The sequence below is a fragment of the Poromitra crassiceps genome, assembly GCF_964638095.1.
Source record: "Poromitra crassiceps genome assembly, chromosome: 3".
Classification (NCBI taxonomy): Eukaryota; Metazoa; Chordata; class Actinopteri; order Beryciformes; family Melamphaidae; genus Poromitra; species Poromitra crassiceps.
This window is the reverse complement of record NC_139625.1, coordinates 43,492,630-43,509,594: the sequence shown is the minus strand read 5'-3', so window position 1 is coordinate 43,509,594 and position 16,965 is coordinate 43,492,630. Positions and strand designations below refer to the sequence as shown.

Genomic DNA, 16,965 nt, shown 5'->3' with positions numbered 1-16,965 from the left:
GTGAAATCGAAAGAGTTTTCGCCCAGCTATTTCCTTGAAAATTAGAATGGCTTTCTCCAGCGGACCCGTGGCTGTTTTTTGCTCGGCTTTCTCTCTGTCTGGAGAGAACTGTCGCCACTTAGTGGTCGGTAAAATAGATTATACACATTCTCTTCCTCCAATATTGGTATAGAAGACGTAAAAGGGGTTGATTGATGTCCCACCGTCAAAAAAAGAAAAATGTTTATGTAAGACGAGATATCTCGTCTTTAGCACTCAACGGTTGGATTATGTAAGACGAGATATCTCGTCCTTGGCACTCAACGTGTTAACATCTAGGATCTTTTGTTGTTTAGTTTTGATTAGCTGAAAAATGAGAGACACCAGAATAAAGAATAAGAAAAAAACTACCAACAGAGCAGGTCAATTTTTTTTTTGGTCAAAAGCTTTGAATGTACATTGTTATTTTATATGATTCTGAGTGAACCTTCTCCTTAAATTCTGCTGCTGATTTCTGTATTCTCTCCAGTTTGAAATGTTATCCGCTGACCTGTGCAGTGTGTTTCCTCTCCTCAGCCTGGGTCTCTGTGCTGTGGGCAGTGAGGGGCTGCAGCAGCTCTCTGATCCAGGCTTGGGTGCTCTCTGCCTGGGTGTAAAACCCATCAAACTGCCCCTCCGTGGCGCTCTGGGCCTCCGCCTGCTGCTGTAGCCGGGCCTCCAGGTTCCGGTGGCGCTGTAACAAGTTGTCTCCGTCCTTCAGGAGGCTGTCGGCTCGGACGCCCTGCCTGCGCACTGAGGCCAGCAGCTCACTGAGGGCATCCGCTCTGCCACTAGGACATGGGGAGAGACAAATGTCAGCTGGAAAGTAACTAAGTAACTAAGCACTCAAGTACTGTACTTAAAGGATGTGCAGGTGAACAGTGCCCCCTGCAGTTTACAAAAAACAGTATATTGTATGCAGCTATGTGCCCCCCCCCCCCCCCCACACACACACACACACACTGCAGAATAAGGTTTTACATGCAGAACATACGATAAGCTTGTTGTATTGTTAGAGTTTAAACTCCCCAACAGTATGGAGGAGTTAGACCGACAGTATTAAAATACTTCTTGCTTGCATGCTTCAATAATAACCCTATGAGAGAATGAGGACTTTTGCTGTTGATACTAATGTACTTTACTGCTAATACTTCGCTACTTTTAATTATGTAAGAACTTTTATTTTTAATGAAGTGTTTGTCCATTATGGTATGATCCATTTTTACTTTAGAAATCTTTTTTTTCTGCTACTGTGGATTAACATTTTTAAGCCGTATAAATACTTTTGGCAATGAATTGCTTGCCTTAAATATGTATCAACACCAGGTCAATGAGTATATGAGTATATTATAACCATGAATGTTGTGAAAGTGAATGTGTTGTTTAGAATTGTGTATGATGCGCACACTCAGATACGGTCCCACTACTGTGTATGTTTCACTCATGACCAATGGTGTTGTACAGTATGTGAGCAGAGTCTTGGATGTATCACCTCTCATCGTGAAGATCTTTGAGAAGATGTTTGACTTGGTCTGATTCCACAGACTGTTGTTCCTTGGTCTGCAGCCACTCACGGAAGCCACCGTGCTGCTCCTGCAGACTGGAGAACAGAAGACACAAGAAACATTACAGTCACAGTTTTAATTTCAACATGATTTTCTGTGAAAATGTGAAATCGTATGACACTGCATCATTAGCTTAGCTTTTGTTTTTGGCTAATCTTAGCTATTTAGAGACACAGGTATAGTGAAAAAATGTGACTGTATTTTCTCTGAATTATTACTGCAAATAATCAGTCAAGCCATTTAGTCAATCATTGAGTAATACAATCGTAATTTTCACCTCCGCCAAGGACATTATATTTCATGTGCTGTTTGTCTGTGAGCAGGATGACGGAAAAACTACTGGCCTGATTTTCACAAAACTGTGGAAGGGTGTAGCATGGGCCAAGGAAGAGCCCATTACATTTAGGAGTTGATCCGATCTGACTGACAAAATTTGCATATCATACAGGAGCAGACTGGACTATAGGCCTTGGTGGTGGTCTGCATTCTCCAAGTGCCATTCTAGTCTTAAAATAAGTGAAAAAATCTGCCAATGGCATTACATAATTAAATCGGCAATAATTTTGAAGAATCAAGTATAATTTTATTGATTTTCTTGTTGCCTTATTCTGACTGGTTTCAAAATACAACAGTATTCCTGAAACAAGTGAAAGCAGGCTAGCGTCTACCTGTTCAAGGTGCTGAGGACAGACTCCATCTGTTTCTGCCTGTTGAGGCAGTGCGTTCTGAACGTGTCCACCTCCTCCTGCTGCTCTTTGAGCCAGTCAGACAGCTGGGCCAGCTGCTGGTCGGGGACCTGCTCTCTGCCTCTGTCCAGCTGAGATCTTAGCTGCTCCAGGCGTCTCTCTCCATCCTTAGATGCCAAGAAACCCTGGTGAACAGGGGTCAAACTGTTTGAGGACTCATCTTAGGTAGGTTTTAAATCAAAACACAGTCAGGTCTGGAACAGGATGGGAAACTGGAAGTAGGAAATCAACCACTGCATCCATCCATCGATCCATCAACTCACAGCCAGTCTTTGCAGAGATGTTTCCACATCTGTTCTGCTCTCTGGGTTTTCGAAGCACTCGTTGACCGACAGCTGCAAGTCCTGGAACCACTGCTCAAATAACTGGCTCTCACCTGAGGAATATGAAGAAATATTAGTACAGTATTGCAAGTAAGATAACCTAGATGCTGTCCAGTCCTACAGCGCATGATGCCAATAACGTATCGTTTTCTTCATAGCTAAGGTCTGATGATTCCTAGTTAAAGATATGCTTCACAAAAATATACCTTTTACTTTAAAACTTTAAACTTCTTACTTATATAACTTGTTTGTTAGTTTTAAGTCAGACTCATACAGAAGGGAAGCAGGGAGATACCAACACATAATTTATGTACTGTTTCTATGTATTGTAAAGCGTCTTTGAGTTCCCCAGAAAAGCGCTATATAAAACGTATGTATTATTATTATTATTATCATGGAACCTAACCTTGGATAACGCTGAGCAGGCCCTTGTCCCTCTCCTGTCTCTTGAGGTGGATCATGTCCTTGGTGTGGGACAGGGCATCCCTCAGTCTGTTGCAGTCTGTGGACAGAGCCTCCAGGACCTGAGGACTGGCAACCTTGGAGACCAGGCCCACCTCCTTCAGCACCGCAGCAGCATGCTCCTCCTGCGCTTCCAGCTCTTCACACACATCCTGGCCACATGGAATGCAGTGACCATGCTGGTTATTCTAGTAACAAGGCTAAGTCGAATCTACAAATCTACAGTAGTAGGCATATACTGTAACTGTCATCCAGTTAAAAAGTTGAAGGTGAAGACAATTTTCCACCTCGTTTGAGAAGACGTTTGTTCCGTTTTTGACATGTATCTATCTAGCCTATCTATCTTTAAGCAGTGTCACAACATAATAAGTTGTTTACCTGTATCTGGGTGTTGGCCTGAGGATCTGAAGCCGCCACCTTGCTGAGTGAAGACTGGATTTTCTCTATCGCCAATCGGCAGTCCTCCATCTTCTCTGCCAGGTGTTTCTTCACGGCGATCAGCTCCTCAAAGACGTCAGTGCAGTCAGTGAACAGCTCCTTCACCTGCTCCATCCTCTTCCTCAGCTGGGTCTCCATCACCTGAGGATGGAGGGCAGACACAACATGAGAGAGAGCACAGTAGTACAGTAGAGTACGGTACATCTTCATTACTGTATCACTAATGGCTCATTTCCACCGCAGGCAGTAGCGCGATCCGATAAATTGACTCGACTCGACTAAATTGTCTCATCCCACCGGTTTAAACTGTCCCAGCCCGGGTTGTATTGGGGTCGAGTCGTGCTACTTTTCGTACCTGCTTCGTCGAGGTTCTATTCTGTGAACCCGGGTTCATACGGTGATGTGAAAACATTGTAGACGACTGATTGGCCAGGCAGAATCGTGTTTACTCTATCTACTGACTGTCAATGCGCTGCATACCAGTTTAGTGGGCTTACCTTCTCTTCTGTTATGTTATTTCCATCAGTCTTTGTGTTGCTGCCTTCGCCTCTGGTGAAATAAAGTCGTGGCGGTGGTTTCAATTGTTTTCAGAGTGAAAAAAGTCTGCTGCTCAGCAAGCTCCTGTAGTTAGTTGAGCTGCAGCGCTCCGCTAGGCCGCAGCGGGTGTTTGGTGAAGCCGCGGTCTTGCCTGGTGAGAGGCCGCGGGGTGGAGGCTTCACTCTGTTGCGCCTCTTCCATCCGCGCGCAGCGCAGCGCATGCCTGAGTTTGACTAACTACAAAGTGATATCCATTCTCCTGGCCGATTGTCACATTCGCCCATGTACACTGTAGGTCATTTAGAGGCACCAGTATTTCATAAACAGTTTAAAAGTTCTGTGGATGGATTTAATTGTAACGTTATGTTATAGCCTACTTCGGCTATAAGCAAAGGACAGATATGCGGGGGCGGGGGTGGGTGGGGGCAGATGATCCGCGGTGGAAGCAAAACGTCCATCGAGCCGAAACGATTAGAGCCGAGTGGTGACGAGCTGTGCAGGGCAGTAAAATGTGGTGGAAATGAGCCATAAGAGGCAATCTGCTTCACAGCGACAGCAGTAATCATTCATTATTAAAACACTACATCAACACTACATCAAATCACATACAGTACTTTATAATAATAATAATATAGATGGTATGTAGTGTGTATTGAATGTGCATCACTCATACTAAATGTGTATTGATAAAACTATATGTAATAGCAAAAGGCATCATACAGCCTGCGCTTCTGAGGAACAAGCTGGAAACCATGGGTGTGGATCCTCTCCTGTCAGCATGGACGCTGGACTACCTCGCAAACCGACCACAATATGTGAGGGCACGGGACTGTGTGTCAGATACGGTGGTCTGCAGTACAGGGGCCCCGCAGGGAACGGTCCTGGCCCCGTTCTTTTTCACTGCATACACTGCAGACTTCACACACATCACCCCCTCCTGTCACCTGCAGAAGTTCTCTGACGACTCTGCGATCGTCGGTCTCATCACTGGAGACGACGACGCAGAGTACAGAGGACTGATACAGGACTTTGTGGACTGGTGCCTGCGGAACCACCTCCAGCTCAACGCCGGGAAGACCAAGGAGCTGGTGGTGGATTTCCGCAGGCGTGGTCCCCCACCCCCAACTCTGGTGAACATCCAGGGAAAAGACATTGAGAGGGTAACATCCTACAAGTACCTGGGTGTTCACCTGAACAATAAACTGGACTGGTCAGACAATACTATGGCACTTTATAAGAAAGGACAGAGTAGGCTGTACCTACTGAGGAGGCTGAGGTCATTTGGGGTGCAGGGGGCACTGCTGAGGTCTTTCTATGACACAGTGGTGGCCTCTGCCCTCTTTTATGGCGTGGCCTGTTGGGGCAGCAGCATCTCAGCCACGGACAGGAAGAGGCTGGATAAGCTGATCCGAAAGGCCAGCTCTGTCCTTGGCTGCTGCCTGGACTCAGTGGAGGTGGTGGGTGCGCAGCGGATGAGAGCAAAGCTGGCCTCTCTGATGGAGAACAACTCCCATCCTCTGCACGACACTGTGACAGCCCTGGAGAGCTCCCTCACCACCAACAGACTAGTTCATCCAAAGTGTGTGAGGGAGCGTTTTCGGAGTTCTTTCCTCCCAGCGGCTGTCAGACTTTTTAATTCTGTACACTCTTGAGTGAACAATGGTTTTTAAATTGCTGCTAAAATGGCTGCTAAATGCACTTTTATCTAGCACTTTAATGTAATTTCTGTGCTTTTAATGCAATTCTTAGTTGTGTAATTGCTATATTCAGTTTTTTATTATGTTGAGCATACGTGCTATTATGTTGCTGTCTCTTTTTTTAACCCTGTCCACTTGCTGCTGTAGCACTGAAATTTCCCCTTGTGGGACGAATAAAGGATTATCTTATCTTATCTTATCAAATTATTTTCCCACTCACCTGTAGCTCCAGCGGAGGCTCCTGGCTTTGCAGCATCTCCTGGATCTCTACAGACTTCTTATGGAAATGCTCTATGTTCTCCTCGTAGTCATGGATCTCATCCTACAAAACATGGAGAGCAAAAGTCTAGCATTTAACGAAAAAAATCTAAACTTCTATGTTTTTAAAAGATTAGTTGACATTAGTTAACATATAGAAATTGAACATTGAAAGCTCAGGGATATAAATAGCCAACTAGTCCTTGGCAGATACGTTTCTGATCAGGTTTGTGTTTGGAGATGGTTAAAGGAGGGCTAGCATATTTTCCTTCCATCCATCATGTTTCTGATGCATAGAATCCTAGGCATAATACTTCCCTCCCCTCCCATTTTCTCCACAATTGTACTTGGCCACCCGCCTGCTTTGCTGGTTGTTGCTCCACCCCCTCTGCCGATCTGGGGAGATACATTTGCAGTCCTCAGCCTCTTCTTTTCACATGACAGCGAGGAGTTTCCCCAGCAGGAAATAGCACGTGGAAGGATCGCGCTATTACCACCAGGGAATCTGGTGGAACCCGGACGCCGCTTGTATATTGAAAAAGATTTCCAGACTGAAAGGTACACAATCAACTTTCCTTCTTCTGTCAACTTTCTGGAAACATACCCTCATAGCCAGTACTTGCTCCTCGCTGTGGAAGGGATGGCTCTCTGCGAACAGAGCCAGCTTGGCCCCCGCCCAGCCGTCCACCTCTCCCCCCAGCATCAGCTGCTTCTCCCACATCTCCAGCCCCACTCGCAGGTTATCCATGTGTGTGTCTGTCTTCTCCGTCACCTGCCGCAACAAAACAAGCAATGTCCAATTTAATCCAGATCAACTAAAACTTTATTTTTATTATTATTATTATTATTATTTTTATTTTTTTTATTAAGCTGGCGGGATGGTAAGGATTGTTGCAGGTATTAGTCAGTTTAGAAGTGTTTCTAAGTAAACAGAGTTATGACTTGTGATTTTTAATTATTATTGCTTAACTTGCACCAAAAATTTGCGAATACTTTTATTTTATATTGTTGGCAAATGGCCATGGTAATAATATAATACCATAATATTGATCATTGATAATCAACTCCTAGGTGTGCGTAACAAATTGAATGCACTTCGCGGAGGCAACCACCCTCCTCCCTCTGCGGCGTCGGGTGGTTCTTCGCCTCCACGTCGTGCATTAAAATAATTTAATGCACACCTAGTCGTTGATTATCCCTTAGTTATATAACATTACTGTCATAACTCACTTCGCCCCCATCTGTTTTACAGATTTAAAAAAGAAAAGAAAAAAGAAAAAAGAAAAAATACCTGTTCTTAAGTCATAGTCACAGGAGAGAAAACCATTTAGATCAGACTTAGGAAATGGATCGCACCACCTTTTTTACAATCCATATCTCAATTGCCACAACGGTTATACATGTTATAAATCCTCCTTTAATCTTTCTCCTTCCCTTTGATCTACAAGATAAGCAAATATTTCTTGTATGTCTCTATGGACTGCTGACACAGTCTCCTTTGAATTCAGCCCCTCCTGTCTCTCCTTTGGCCTCCATAGCTCCTTACATCCAGCCAGGTGTCCACCAGGGCATCGGCCTCCGCCTCGAAGGGAGCATGGCTGCAGTCGGGGATCTTCTTCAGGTGGGACTGCAGCTGTCTGCAGACGCCTCGCATCTCTTCCATCCGCTCCGCAAGCCCGCTCAGCTCCTCCTTTATGTCATGGACCTGGGCAGCAGTGGGCACACGCACACACATGAACAAACGGTGTGCTTAAACACAGCTTGTGGTTGAATCAGCTTTCTGTGTGTGTGTGTGTGTGTGTGTGTGTGTGTGTGTGTGTGTGTGTGTGTGTGTGTGTGTGTGTGTGTGTGTGTGTGTGCGTGTGCATGTGTGCGTGCGTGCGTGCCTGCGTGCGTGTGCGTCCGTCTGGCCATGGCTGTTTGTTGTTGTAATACTCATTTCGGCAATATGAGTGCTATATTAAAAGCATGCATATTTTCTTACAATCTTTGGAATCTTTTTTTCTCACTTGCCTCTCCGGGCTTCGTAGTGCTGCCTGTGCCTGTATGTGTAAACTATCTTTTATCCTCAGCACAGATAGTGTACAGATGCAGACAGAATCATTTTTAAAGAGTTTAACACATTCACTGCCAGCCGTTTTTTTTTTTACTGTAGGTAGGTTCTGCCAGAGGGTTTTTTTGAGGATTCTGGCTCATCTTTCAAGACCCGAGGATTATTTTCTGCTAAGATTTTGTGAACACACAATATCTCAAAAGAACTAATAGAATGTGTGCTTTCTCTGTCTAAAAGAGTTAGTTTGTAGAGTTAGTAGTTATGTAAGCATTAGCAGTTGAATACAGCATGGTTTCAGCGTCTGAAAAATTATTTTGAGATAAACGGCTTTTTGTGAAATTCGATAGAACAGTCACTTTAACCATTCATTTTTGGCATCAGTAAGACGTCAGACATCTAAACAATAGTTTTGAACAGTAATTTCCTCCATAACAGCAGGAAACACCCCTTTCCTTCAAACTCCTCCCTCCGTGTCTGTTCTTCTTGGCTGCAGCGAGCGTGTCTGTAACCTTGCGTCACCAGCTCACTGCTTTGCTGCTGCTGTGCCTGTCTGCCTGTCTGCCTGGCGGCCGCTGTGCAAGTCTGGATCGGCTCGCTCGTTTCTTGTGGTTTGTGTTGAGAGCTTTGATGAAGCTTTTGCGATTCTGGTCTTATTTATGCTGCGTGTTTCAAAGTGTGTTCCACCCGTAATCTATTATGCAAATTTGCAATCCCGCACCGCCAGCAATCAGTGCGAAAACGAAAGCGTTTTCCCCCATCCATTTTCATGAGAATGGCTTCCTCACACATGCTTTTTGCTTGCCTTCCTCTAGTCTGGGAGAGCACTGTCGCCACTTAGTGGGTCCGTGGAATGGGTTGTACACGTTCGCTGGCTTCAATATTTTTATAGGAGACGTGGGGAGCGTTGATCCACGTCCCACCGTCAACATTTTTTTTTTTTTTTTTAAGCCGAGATAACTCGTCATTGGCAGTGAACCGTTGGATTCTGTAAGCCGAGATATCTCGTCAATGGCAGTGAACGTGTTAAACATAATGAATGTGTGTCCATTCACCTTGGCTATAAGCCTGTGCAGGTTGTCTTTGCCCATGTAGGAGGCGTGCTCGCTGATGGTCTGCTCGGCTCTCTGCATGCTGGTGCTCAGGTGGCTTCTGCAGCTCTGGAACTTCTTCAGGAGCTCCATCAAGACACTGCACTGCTCCTGCCTGCCACCGGAGGAATATAAGCCACTGAGCATTCTACAGTATATGTTTAAAAGACGTCTAAATGTTATAGATGTCTAGGGGCCTAGACATCTACAGTATAACATTTAGACTCATTTTAAACAGTTAAACATTTTAGCCTAGACTCTAGGCTAAAATGCTACAAAAGGCTACATAATGTAGGCTTTAAAAGTGGTGGTTAGTAACGTCTACATCTTAGACTATCTTGTTTATCTTTGTGCATATTTTTTTTAGTATATATATTTTTACATTTTACATTTTTATGTTTAAAATGTAATAATCTATTTACTGATTGGTCTAAAATTAGGTTACACATTTCTAAATAGATCCAGGGCGATATGAGAGTGAAAGCAGAGGTGCAACAATGAAATCTCTATTTAAAAAAAGAAAATACAAAAAGGCTACATTAATTAAGGGTTAGTTACTTATGAATATGCATTAACTAACTCTTAAGAGTTAACTAATGTGTCTAGTTGTAATCATTTACTAATGGTGTTCATGTTAACTACGGTATTAATTTATACATTATTTAATAGTTTAGTGTTAGTTAATGGTCAGGGTTATGGTAATAACATAATAATAATAATAATAATAATAATAATAATAATAATAATAATAATGATGATGATGATGATGATACTGATGATACACCTTATTAAACAATAAATTACCATTAATGAACGTATACCCTTATTGTAAATTGGTACCAATTGTTTGTTTTTTATTGAAGCTTTCCTCCACTCCTCCCTCCTCTACCTGTCAGCCACAGCTCCCTGCGTCTCCTCCCACTGAGAATCCAGGTCTTCTCCTCCCCCCTGCAGCTCACACAGGCTGTGGAGCTCCGAGCGCCGTGCCTGCAGCTGGGCCTCCAGGTCTGCCAGGACACGCAGCCTACACACAGGATCAGGAAGCCAGCCTTTACTTACTGCTACACAGGTTAACTCAGACAGTGACATCTTGGGTCTACTGTCCCAACTCCCAAGCTAGGTAAATAGCCTACAGTAAGCAACACGTGACTAAAGTGTGTAGGTATCACATGTCAAAACATGCTTTTATCGAAAAGTTTACCTTTAATCCTAGTCTGATTTTAGCCAAATTGCCTGATTCATTATGGGATTTTAACATTTCTGCAAGATTTTGATTGATATAATTCAGTTTTTAGTTTGCACTATTCGTTGCACATGTTCCTTGCTGTGAAGCACTTTGTAACTTTAGTTTTGAAAAAAGCAATATGAAAATGAAAAATTAAACACGTTTTATTCTAATTCTTATTATTAGTAGTATTGTTAATTATAAGTTAATCTCTATATGTTCTGAATGATATCTAGGGTTTACATGCAAAATGATAACTCTTCTGTTTTCTGTATGGCTTCTTAAAGGAGAATTTCGTTTTTTTTTTACCTGGACCCCTCTCCTCACAAAATTTATGATTTGACCACTCACCCAGCGATCTCTGCGGCGTTTCTGGCCGTCCTAGCGTTGTTTTGAGATCAATAGCGTCCAAGCCAGTCAACTGGCCAACTGGCCAGCCGGCAGGAAAGTATCGCGGGACTTGACGAGACTTGGTGACCGAGATCACGAATGAGGTAATTTGATCCCTGGGAGACACCAGGAAACAGCCCCGGAGGGAATATCAGTCTGGTGGTTGTTGAGGGATGAGATTATGACGATATGTGGCGAAAACGGGAATAAAACTGGCTATTTAGATGCAGGAAAGACAGGCTGACACTTGGCCCCCTCGGAGCTCCATTTTACGACTGGCTTGGACACTATTGATCTCAAAACAATGCTAGGACGGCCAGAAACACCGCGGAGATCGCTGGGTGAGTGGTCAAATCATAAATTTTGTGAGGAGAGGGGTCCAGGTTCAAAAAACCCGAAATTCTCCTTTAAACTGCATTTCATCTTGAAGGAGAAAAAGTACCTATTGAATGATATTTACTAAATATCATGTAATAAGGAACACACAAAAACAATGAGGCACAGAATCTGTATTCTTCCATTAAAATAATGTAAAAAAAAAAGTTAAAATCTTAAAAAAGGAGAGAGAGGACAAGAAAACGTCCATGCCTTAAGCTACATAAACATGAACAATTAATTAATATCTGCCTTAAAAGTAAAGCATAAGGACACAAACACACCTTTGCTGCACAGCAGGCATGGTGGGTTCCTTCAGGCCTTGCCTCTCGGCCGCCTCCTGCAGCTTCCTCAGCTCCCCCAGCAGGGTCCTCTTCCTCAGGCCAAGAGACCTGCTCTCTGTCTCCCTCTGGTGGCTATGCTGCTGGCTGGCCAGCCCAGTATCCGCCTCCTCCACCCTCCTCCCCAGAGCAGCCACCATGTCCAGGCAGGATGCCGGGGCCCCCTGCCTGGTCACCGTCAGCCTGGCCCCCTGGAGGTTGGGGTTATCGTTACAATTCATATTCATATAGTAAAACATTCATATTGTGATATTGTGATAATGGCAATATTCCGACTTGTTGATGTAACACACCGTTACACTGCCTAACGGTGTGACGTATGCACAGCAATACAAGCATGGCTGAAAGCAGCTCCACGGTGGAGGAGTTAATTGCAAAAAGGGGAGTGTCTTCAGTAGTGTGGAAGTGGTTTGGTTAGGAAAGAGCATATACAAGAAAACCGTGGTAATATTTGCATATGCATATTTGGCATATTTTTTATATTTGAAGGCAAACTGTTACATTTATGCTGACATATAAGACTATAACAAATATTTTGAACTGTATGTTCTTTAAAATATTTCAGTATTTTTTCATATCAAGAATATCGTTATCGCAGAAATAGCCTGAAATATCGTGATATTATTTTAGGGCCCCCTACCTGGAGGAGCAAGTCCAGCTGGGGAGCCTTGTCCCTCAGACTGTCGATGCTCTGCCTGATCAGAGCCAGCTTGGAGCGGCAGTCCTGCAGCACCACGTCGTCACTGCAGGGGGCGCCCTGCACCCCGGAGATGTCTTGGTCCACGGTGCGCAGGGACATGAGGAAGCGGTCGAGGGCGCGGGCGGCCGCCTCACTCTTGCGAACCTGCTGGCCGAGCTGGTCCAGGCTTGTTCTGTGGGTCTCCACCTCGCGGGACAGACAAGGACGGTCCCTGGAGTCCACCTCGCTGGAGTCAGAGTCCAGCCGGGACAGCTGGTCCAGCTCACTCTGGATGTTTTCATCCAGTTCCTGTGGCAAAGGGAGATAAAATAACCATTATAATAATTATCCTTACAATTACACAGCAATGCGAGGTCAGACTGAGGACTGGAGAGGTGAGTGAGAGCCCCCCCTCAGCAACACAGCAGGAGGCCCCAGTGGGAGACAGGCGAGGTGGGTCAGCACATTTGACAGCTTTAACAATGAATACTCTCAACCAGCTTGGGTGGCAAGAAAGAAGAAACGTTTGTCTGAAACAAATTTGTCAAACGAGACGGCACACCTAAGAATCTAAGATATAGAAAAATCCACAGGTTTTAGGGAAGACTTCTGTTTGACAAGTTAGACTCAGATCCAGATTCACTAAGATTGCATTGTAGGGGCAATTTGTGCATTTCTTCATGTCTCAACTGCCTGAGCTTCTTCAGTAAGAAATGTACACAAATCAAATCGTGGTGCAAACAAAAACTCAATGTTATGATGATAACCCCGGTTTTATAGAAAGACGAGGAGGACCTCACATTTGGGATATCTTGCCCCCGCAAGATCCCAGAAGATAATTATCTCTACACCATTTGTGAACACAATGGGGTGGGCAAGAAGGGTGTGGCCTCTGTGCCTGGCATGGGGCGGTGCCCCTATATATGCCAAAGCAGGGGGCGTGCTACTTCAGATTTGACAAGACCTCTTCTCGAGCCGCCCTGGTCAAGAAAGGTAGTGTGGCGAGGTCCTCCTCAGAGGCAGACATAGGAGAAAAAGGTGGCATTCTAATGCACATGCTCAATAAAAATTAATCTTGGCAGATAATACCAGTGTCATCACTCACCCAGCCAGGCTACACTGTACAGAAGGCTCATGTTTGTTTGTTTTTTTGTGCTGTACAGCAGCCAAGCTGGCTGAGTGATGTCACTGGTGTGATCTGCCCAGATGACTTTTTATTGAGCACGTGCCAGCTGCTTTACAAAAACCAGTCTAGATGCAGCTATGTGTGGAAAAAACAAAAGAGAATCCTATTGCTACATACGAGTCCCACATATTAATACAGAGTTGTCTCCAACCTGCACCATGCTCTTTAAAGGGATAGTTCGGTTTGTTTGAAGTGGGGTCCTATCAGCTAGTGAGATACACTAACTTAATTAGGTACAGTGGTCTTGAAGCGGGGCGCAGCGTCTAACGAGATCCGGCACCCAGAGCAGCAGCCAAACCAGCCTTTTCTCTCTCAGTACTGGGGGTCAACAACTAAAACTATAACTGTAATTTAGCCACCTAAAACAACGCCCACCTAAACAAATCGATATCCGTGTACATGCACGCTCTATTTTGACAATTTTCAGCGCTTTACTTTTCCGCAAAACAGCAGTTTCATTCGGCACTGCTTTTTCTCCCAACCGTACAACCACCGTATTCCTCCGCTAAAAGCCAGCTCCGAGCCGCAGCACTGGATTACTCCGCAGTTATTTGGGGGTAGGCTATTTTATTTCTCCCGGTTTGAAGACACAACAAATAGAATACACGAACGAAAATATGAGTGATTTTGATAGCGAGGATGATATGCCATTCACCTTGGTGACAAGAGGATACAATTATGAACCAGAGAGAATACAGAAGAGGAACTTTTGCAGAGAGTGAACAGGCAGAGAGATGCGCCTGCTGCCTAAATGCCTGGGTGCCCTGGCTGCAGACCTTATTCACCATTCCCAGGATAAATTGTGGAAAACGACCCAGACCAGAGAGGCCAGGTGACTTGTTGTCTCTAAAGTAAGTCAGTGTTTTATCTCTCTTCTAAGCCTTCCTGTTTTGTAAACCGCGGCTCTGTGCTCTGTGCTGGCTTTAGCGGAGGAATACGGTGGTTGTACGGTTGGGAGAAAAAGCAGTGCCGAATGAAACTGCTGTTTTGCGGAAAAGTAAAGCGCTGAAAATTGTCAAAATAGAGCGTGCATGTACACGGATATCGATTTGTTTAGGTGGGCGTTGTTTTAGGTGTTTTAGGTGGCTAAATTACGTTTTAGTTGTTGACCCCCCGTACTTACAGAGAAAAGGCTGGTTTGGCTGCTGCGCTGAGTGCGCGGTCTCGTTCCACAATGCACACTCACTCCTGAACACTGTACCTAATTAAGTTAGTGTATCTCACTAGCTGATAGGACCCCACTTCAAACAAACCGAACTATCCCTTTAATGGAGTATCTAAATAATTGTGAGCACATTGGTAAGACAAAGCTTTACTTTTTGTTAGATCGACTAAAAGAAGTGAAAACAAAAGACACTGCACTGCTGATGTCAGACCTTGATATCGGTGAGGATGTTGGTGTTGGCCAGTGTGAAGGCGCTGACGTCTTTGGGCTGTCGGAGGTAGCGGTCCAGGCGGTCGGTGAAGTCCACCATGTGGTTCTCGGTGGAGTCGATCTGTCGGAGGGCGCCCCCCAGGGAGCTGCCTCTCCTCTGCAGGTTCACCTGCTGGCCGCGCCACTGTTCCTGCAGCTCTGCCCGCTCGTGCTCCAGACCAACGTTCCCAGTCACCTGGGAACGCTGGGAGCACTGGTTTGCATAGTCAGACCACAGCAACTCTGTCTCCTGTCTCGAGGACTGGGAAAGAAGGAATTCTTCAGGATTCGTTATTGCCAAGTAAACATTAACATTGCTAGGGGGAAATTATTCGTATTTATTTATTTTTTGCGTAATTTTTTTTATTTTGTGCAACACATCATCACAATCCAAACATCAGAAAAAACAATTGGTACATTATATAACATAAACATAAAACAAAACAACTAAATATCAACAGCAACTAACATTGGAAAAGGTATGCTTATTAAAAACAAAAACAAATGTCAAATCCAGACATAAAAAAATATTACAATCAAACTCATATATTAGTTTCTGGGTATGAGCAGGCAAACTTGCATTGTAACGCTACCTGTATTTCCTGCAGCCGTGTATGCAGGCCTTTAAGAGAGATGGAGGGAACATCTTGGATGCTCTGCTCATTTTTAGCCAGTTGGGATTGCAAGGTCCTCTTACAATTATCATATCTGGGGAATTGAACAAACATGAACACTGAATAAAATGACCAGTGTATATATAACTATACTAGTACATGTTGTGTGATCAGCTGACTGTATTAAGATATTACAATTGAATTAGAACATCATTTGTCGAGTGATTTGTTACTATAAGGTCAATTTCAGTCTACCTTTCTGAAGCATCCTTTCTGGTGAGATCTTCGTCTATAGATGTCTGCTTTTCAACCTCCCTCCTCTCCACAGTGCTTGTCTTCACGGTCACTTGGGACACCTGGCAGACAGGAAAGAGTAATAATGCAAACTGTTGTCTAAAAAATAATCCAGTGGAGCTGCTCAGTGGCCAGCAGTAGAAGACATTGGTAGTTTCCATGGAAGTAAGGCATACCTCATTGGAGACTTGAGGCTAAATGCAGGTAGTTTATATGGAAGTAAGGCATGCCTCAGTGGAGACTTGAAGCTAAATGCAGGTAGTTTCTATGGAAGTAAGGCATGCCTCAGTGGAGACTTGAGGCTAAATGCAGGTAGTTTCTATGGAAGTGAGGCATACCTCAGTGGAGACTTGAGGCTAAATGCAGGTAGTTCTATGGAAGTGAGGCATGCCTCAGTGAAGACTTGAGGCTAAATGCAGGTAGTTTCTATGGAAGTAAGGCATACCTCAGTGGAGACTTGAGGCTAAATGCAGGTAGTTTCTATGGAAGTAAGGCATACCTCAGTGGAGATTTGAGGCTAAATGCAGGTAGTTTATATGGAGGTAAGGCATACCTCAGTGGAGATTTGAGGCTAAATGCAGGTAGTTTCTATGGAAGTAAGGCATACCTCAGTGGAGACTTGAGGCTAAATGCAGGTAGTTTCTATGGAAGTAAGGCATACCTCAGTGGAGATTTGAGGCTAAATGCAGGTAGTTTCTATGGAAGGAAGGCATACCTCAGTGGAGACTTGAGGCTTGTCAGCAGCTTTCATTGGCTCCTTTTGTGGGGTCTGACCCTGACTGAAGTCAGCAGGGATCCTGGGAAACAGAAATGGCATAACTTGTCAGTCATCTCTGGTCTCTCTTTTTGACCCTATTTTATAACCTATTACCTGTCTTTAATTAGCTTCGCTGGTGAACAGTGAATTGATGCTACAGTTGTTATTATTATTATGTTATTCTTTTCTCCCATTTTCTCCCCAATTGTACTTGGCCAATTTACATAACTGTTCAAACTAAAGTACACTAAAGTACTAACATCTCCCCTCAGTGTCTCACCCAGAAACAGGGGGTGGTACGTCCTGGTCTCCACTGAACTGGCGCTGGATGGCGGCCAGCCTCTTCTCACACTCGCGGAGCTGAGCCTGCGCCAGGCGGTGGGCGTCCTCAGGACTCAGGGTGTCACACAGCTCACACAGAGCCTCCAGGTGCTGCCCTGCCTGGGCCAGGCTGCCCTCCACTGAGAAGCACGCCTGGTTCAAGTCCACAGAGCAGAGACAGTCA

At 44.5% G+C, this 16,965-nt stretch overlaps 1 protein-coding gene across 1 annotated transcript in view; it reads right to left on the bottom strand.

Moving 5' to 3' along the window:
* syne2b (spectrin repeat containing, nuclear envelope 2b) overlaps positions 1–15,523 on the bottom strand; it is a gene marked incomplete at its 5' end in the record, with an annotated part of 121,538 nt that extends 106,015 nt beyond the window's left edge. The window contains 15 exons of the mRNA XM_083633032.1: positions 530–809; positions 1,511–1,618; positions 2,252–2,454; positions 2,593–2,705; positions 3,059–3,266; positions 3,493–3,693; positions 6,007–6,108; positions 6,649–6,816; positions 7,591–7,749; positions 9,150–9,300; positions 10,075–10,209; positions 11,460–11,707; positions 12,157–12,504; positions 14,758–15,057; positions 15,389–15,523. Of these exons, the coding sequence (XP_083489158.1) occupies positions 530–809; positions 1,511–1,618; positions 2,252–2,454; positions 2,593–2,705; positions 3,059–3,266; positions 3,493–3,693; positions 6,007–6,108; positions 6,649–6,816; positions 7,591–7,749; positions 9,150–9,300; positions 10,075–10,209; positions 11,460–11,707; positions 12,157–12,504; positions 14,758–15,057; positions 15,389–15,523 (2,859 nt within the window). The remainder of the gene's footprint in view (positions 1–529; positions 810–1,510; positions 1,619–2,251; positions 2,455–2,592; positions 2,706–3,058; positions 3,267–3,492; positions 3,694–6,006; positions 6,109–6,648; positions 6,817–7,590; positions 7,750–9,149; positions 9,301–10,074; positions 10,210–11,459; positions 11,708–12,156; positions 12,505–14,757; positions 15,058–15,388) is intronic.
* Positions 15,524–16,965: the final 1,442 nt, after the last annotated feature.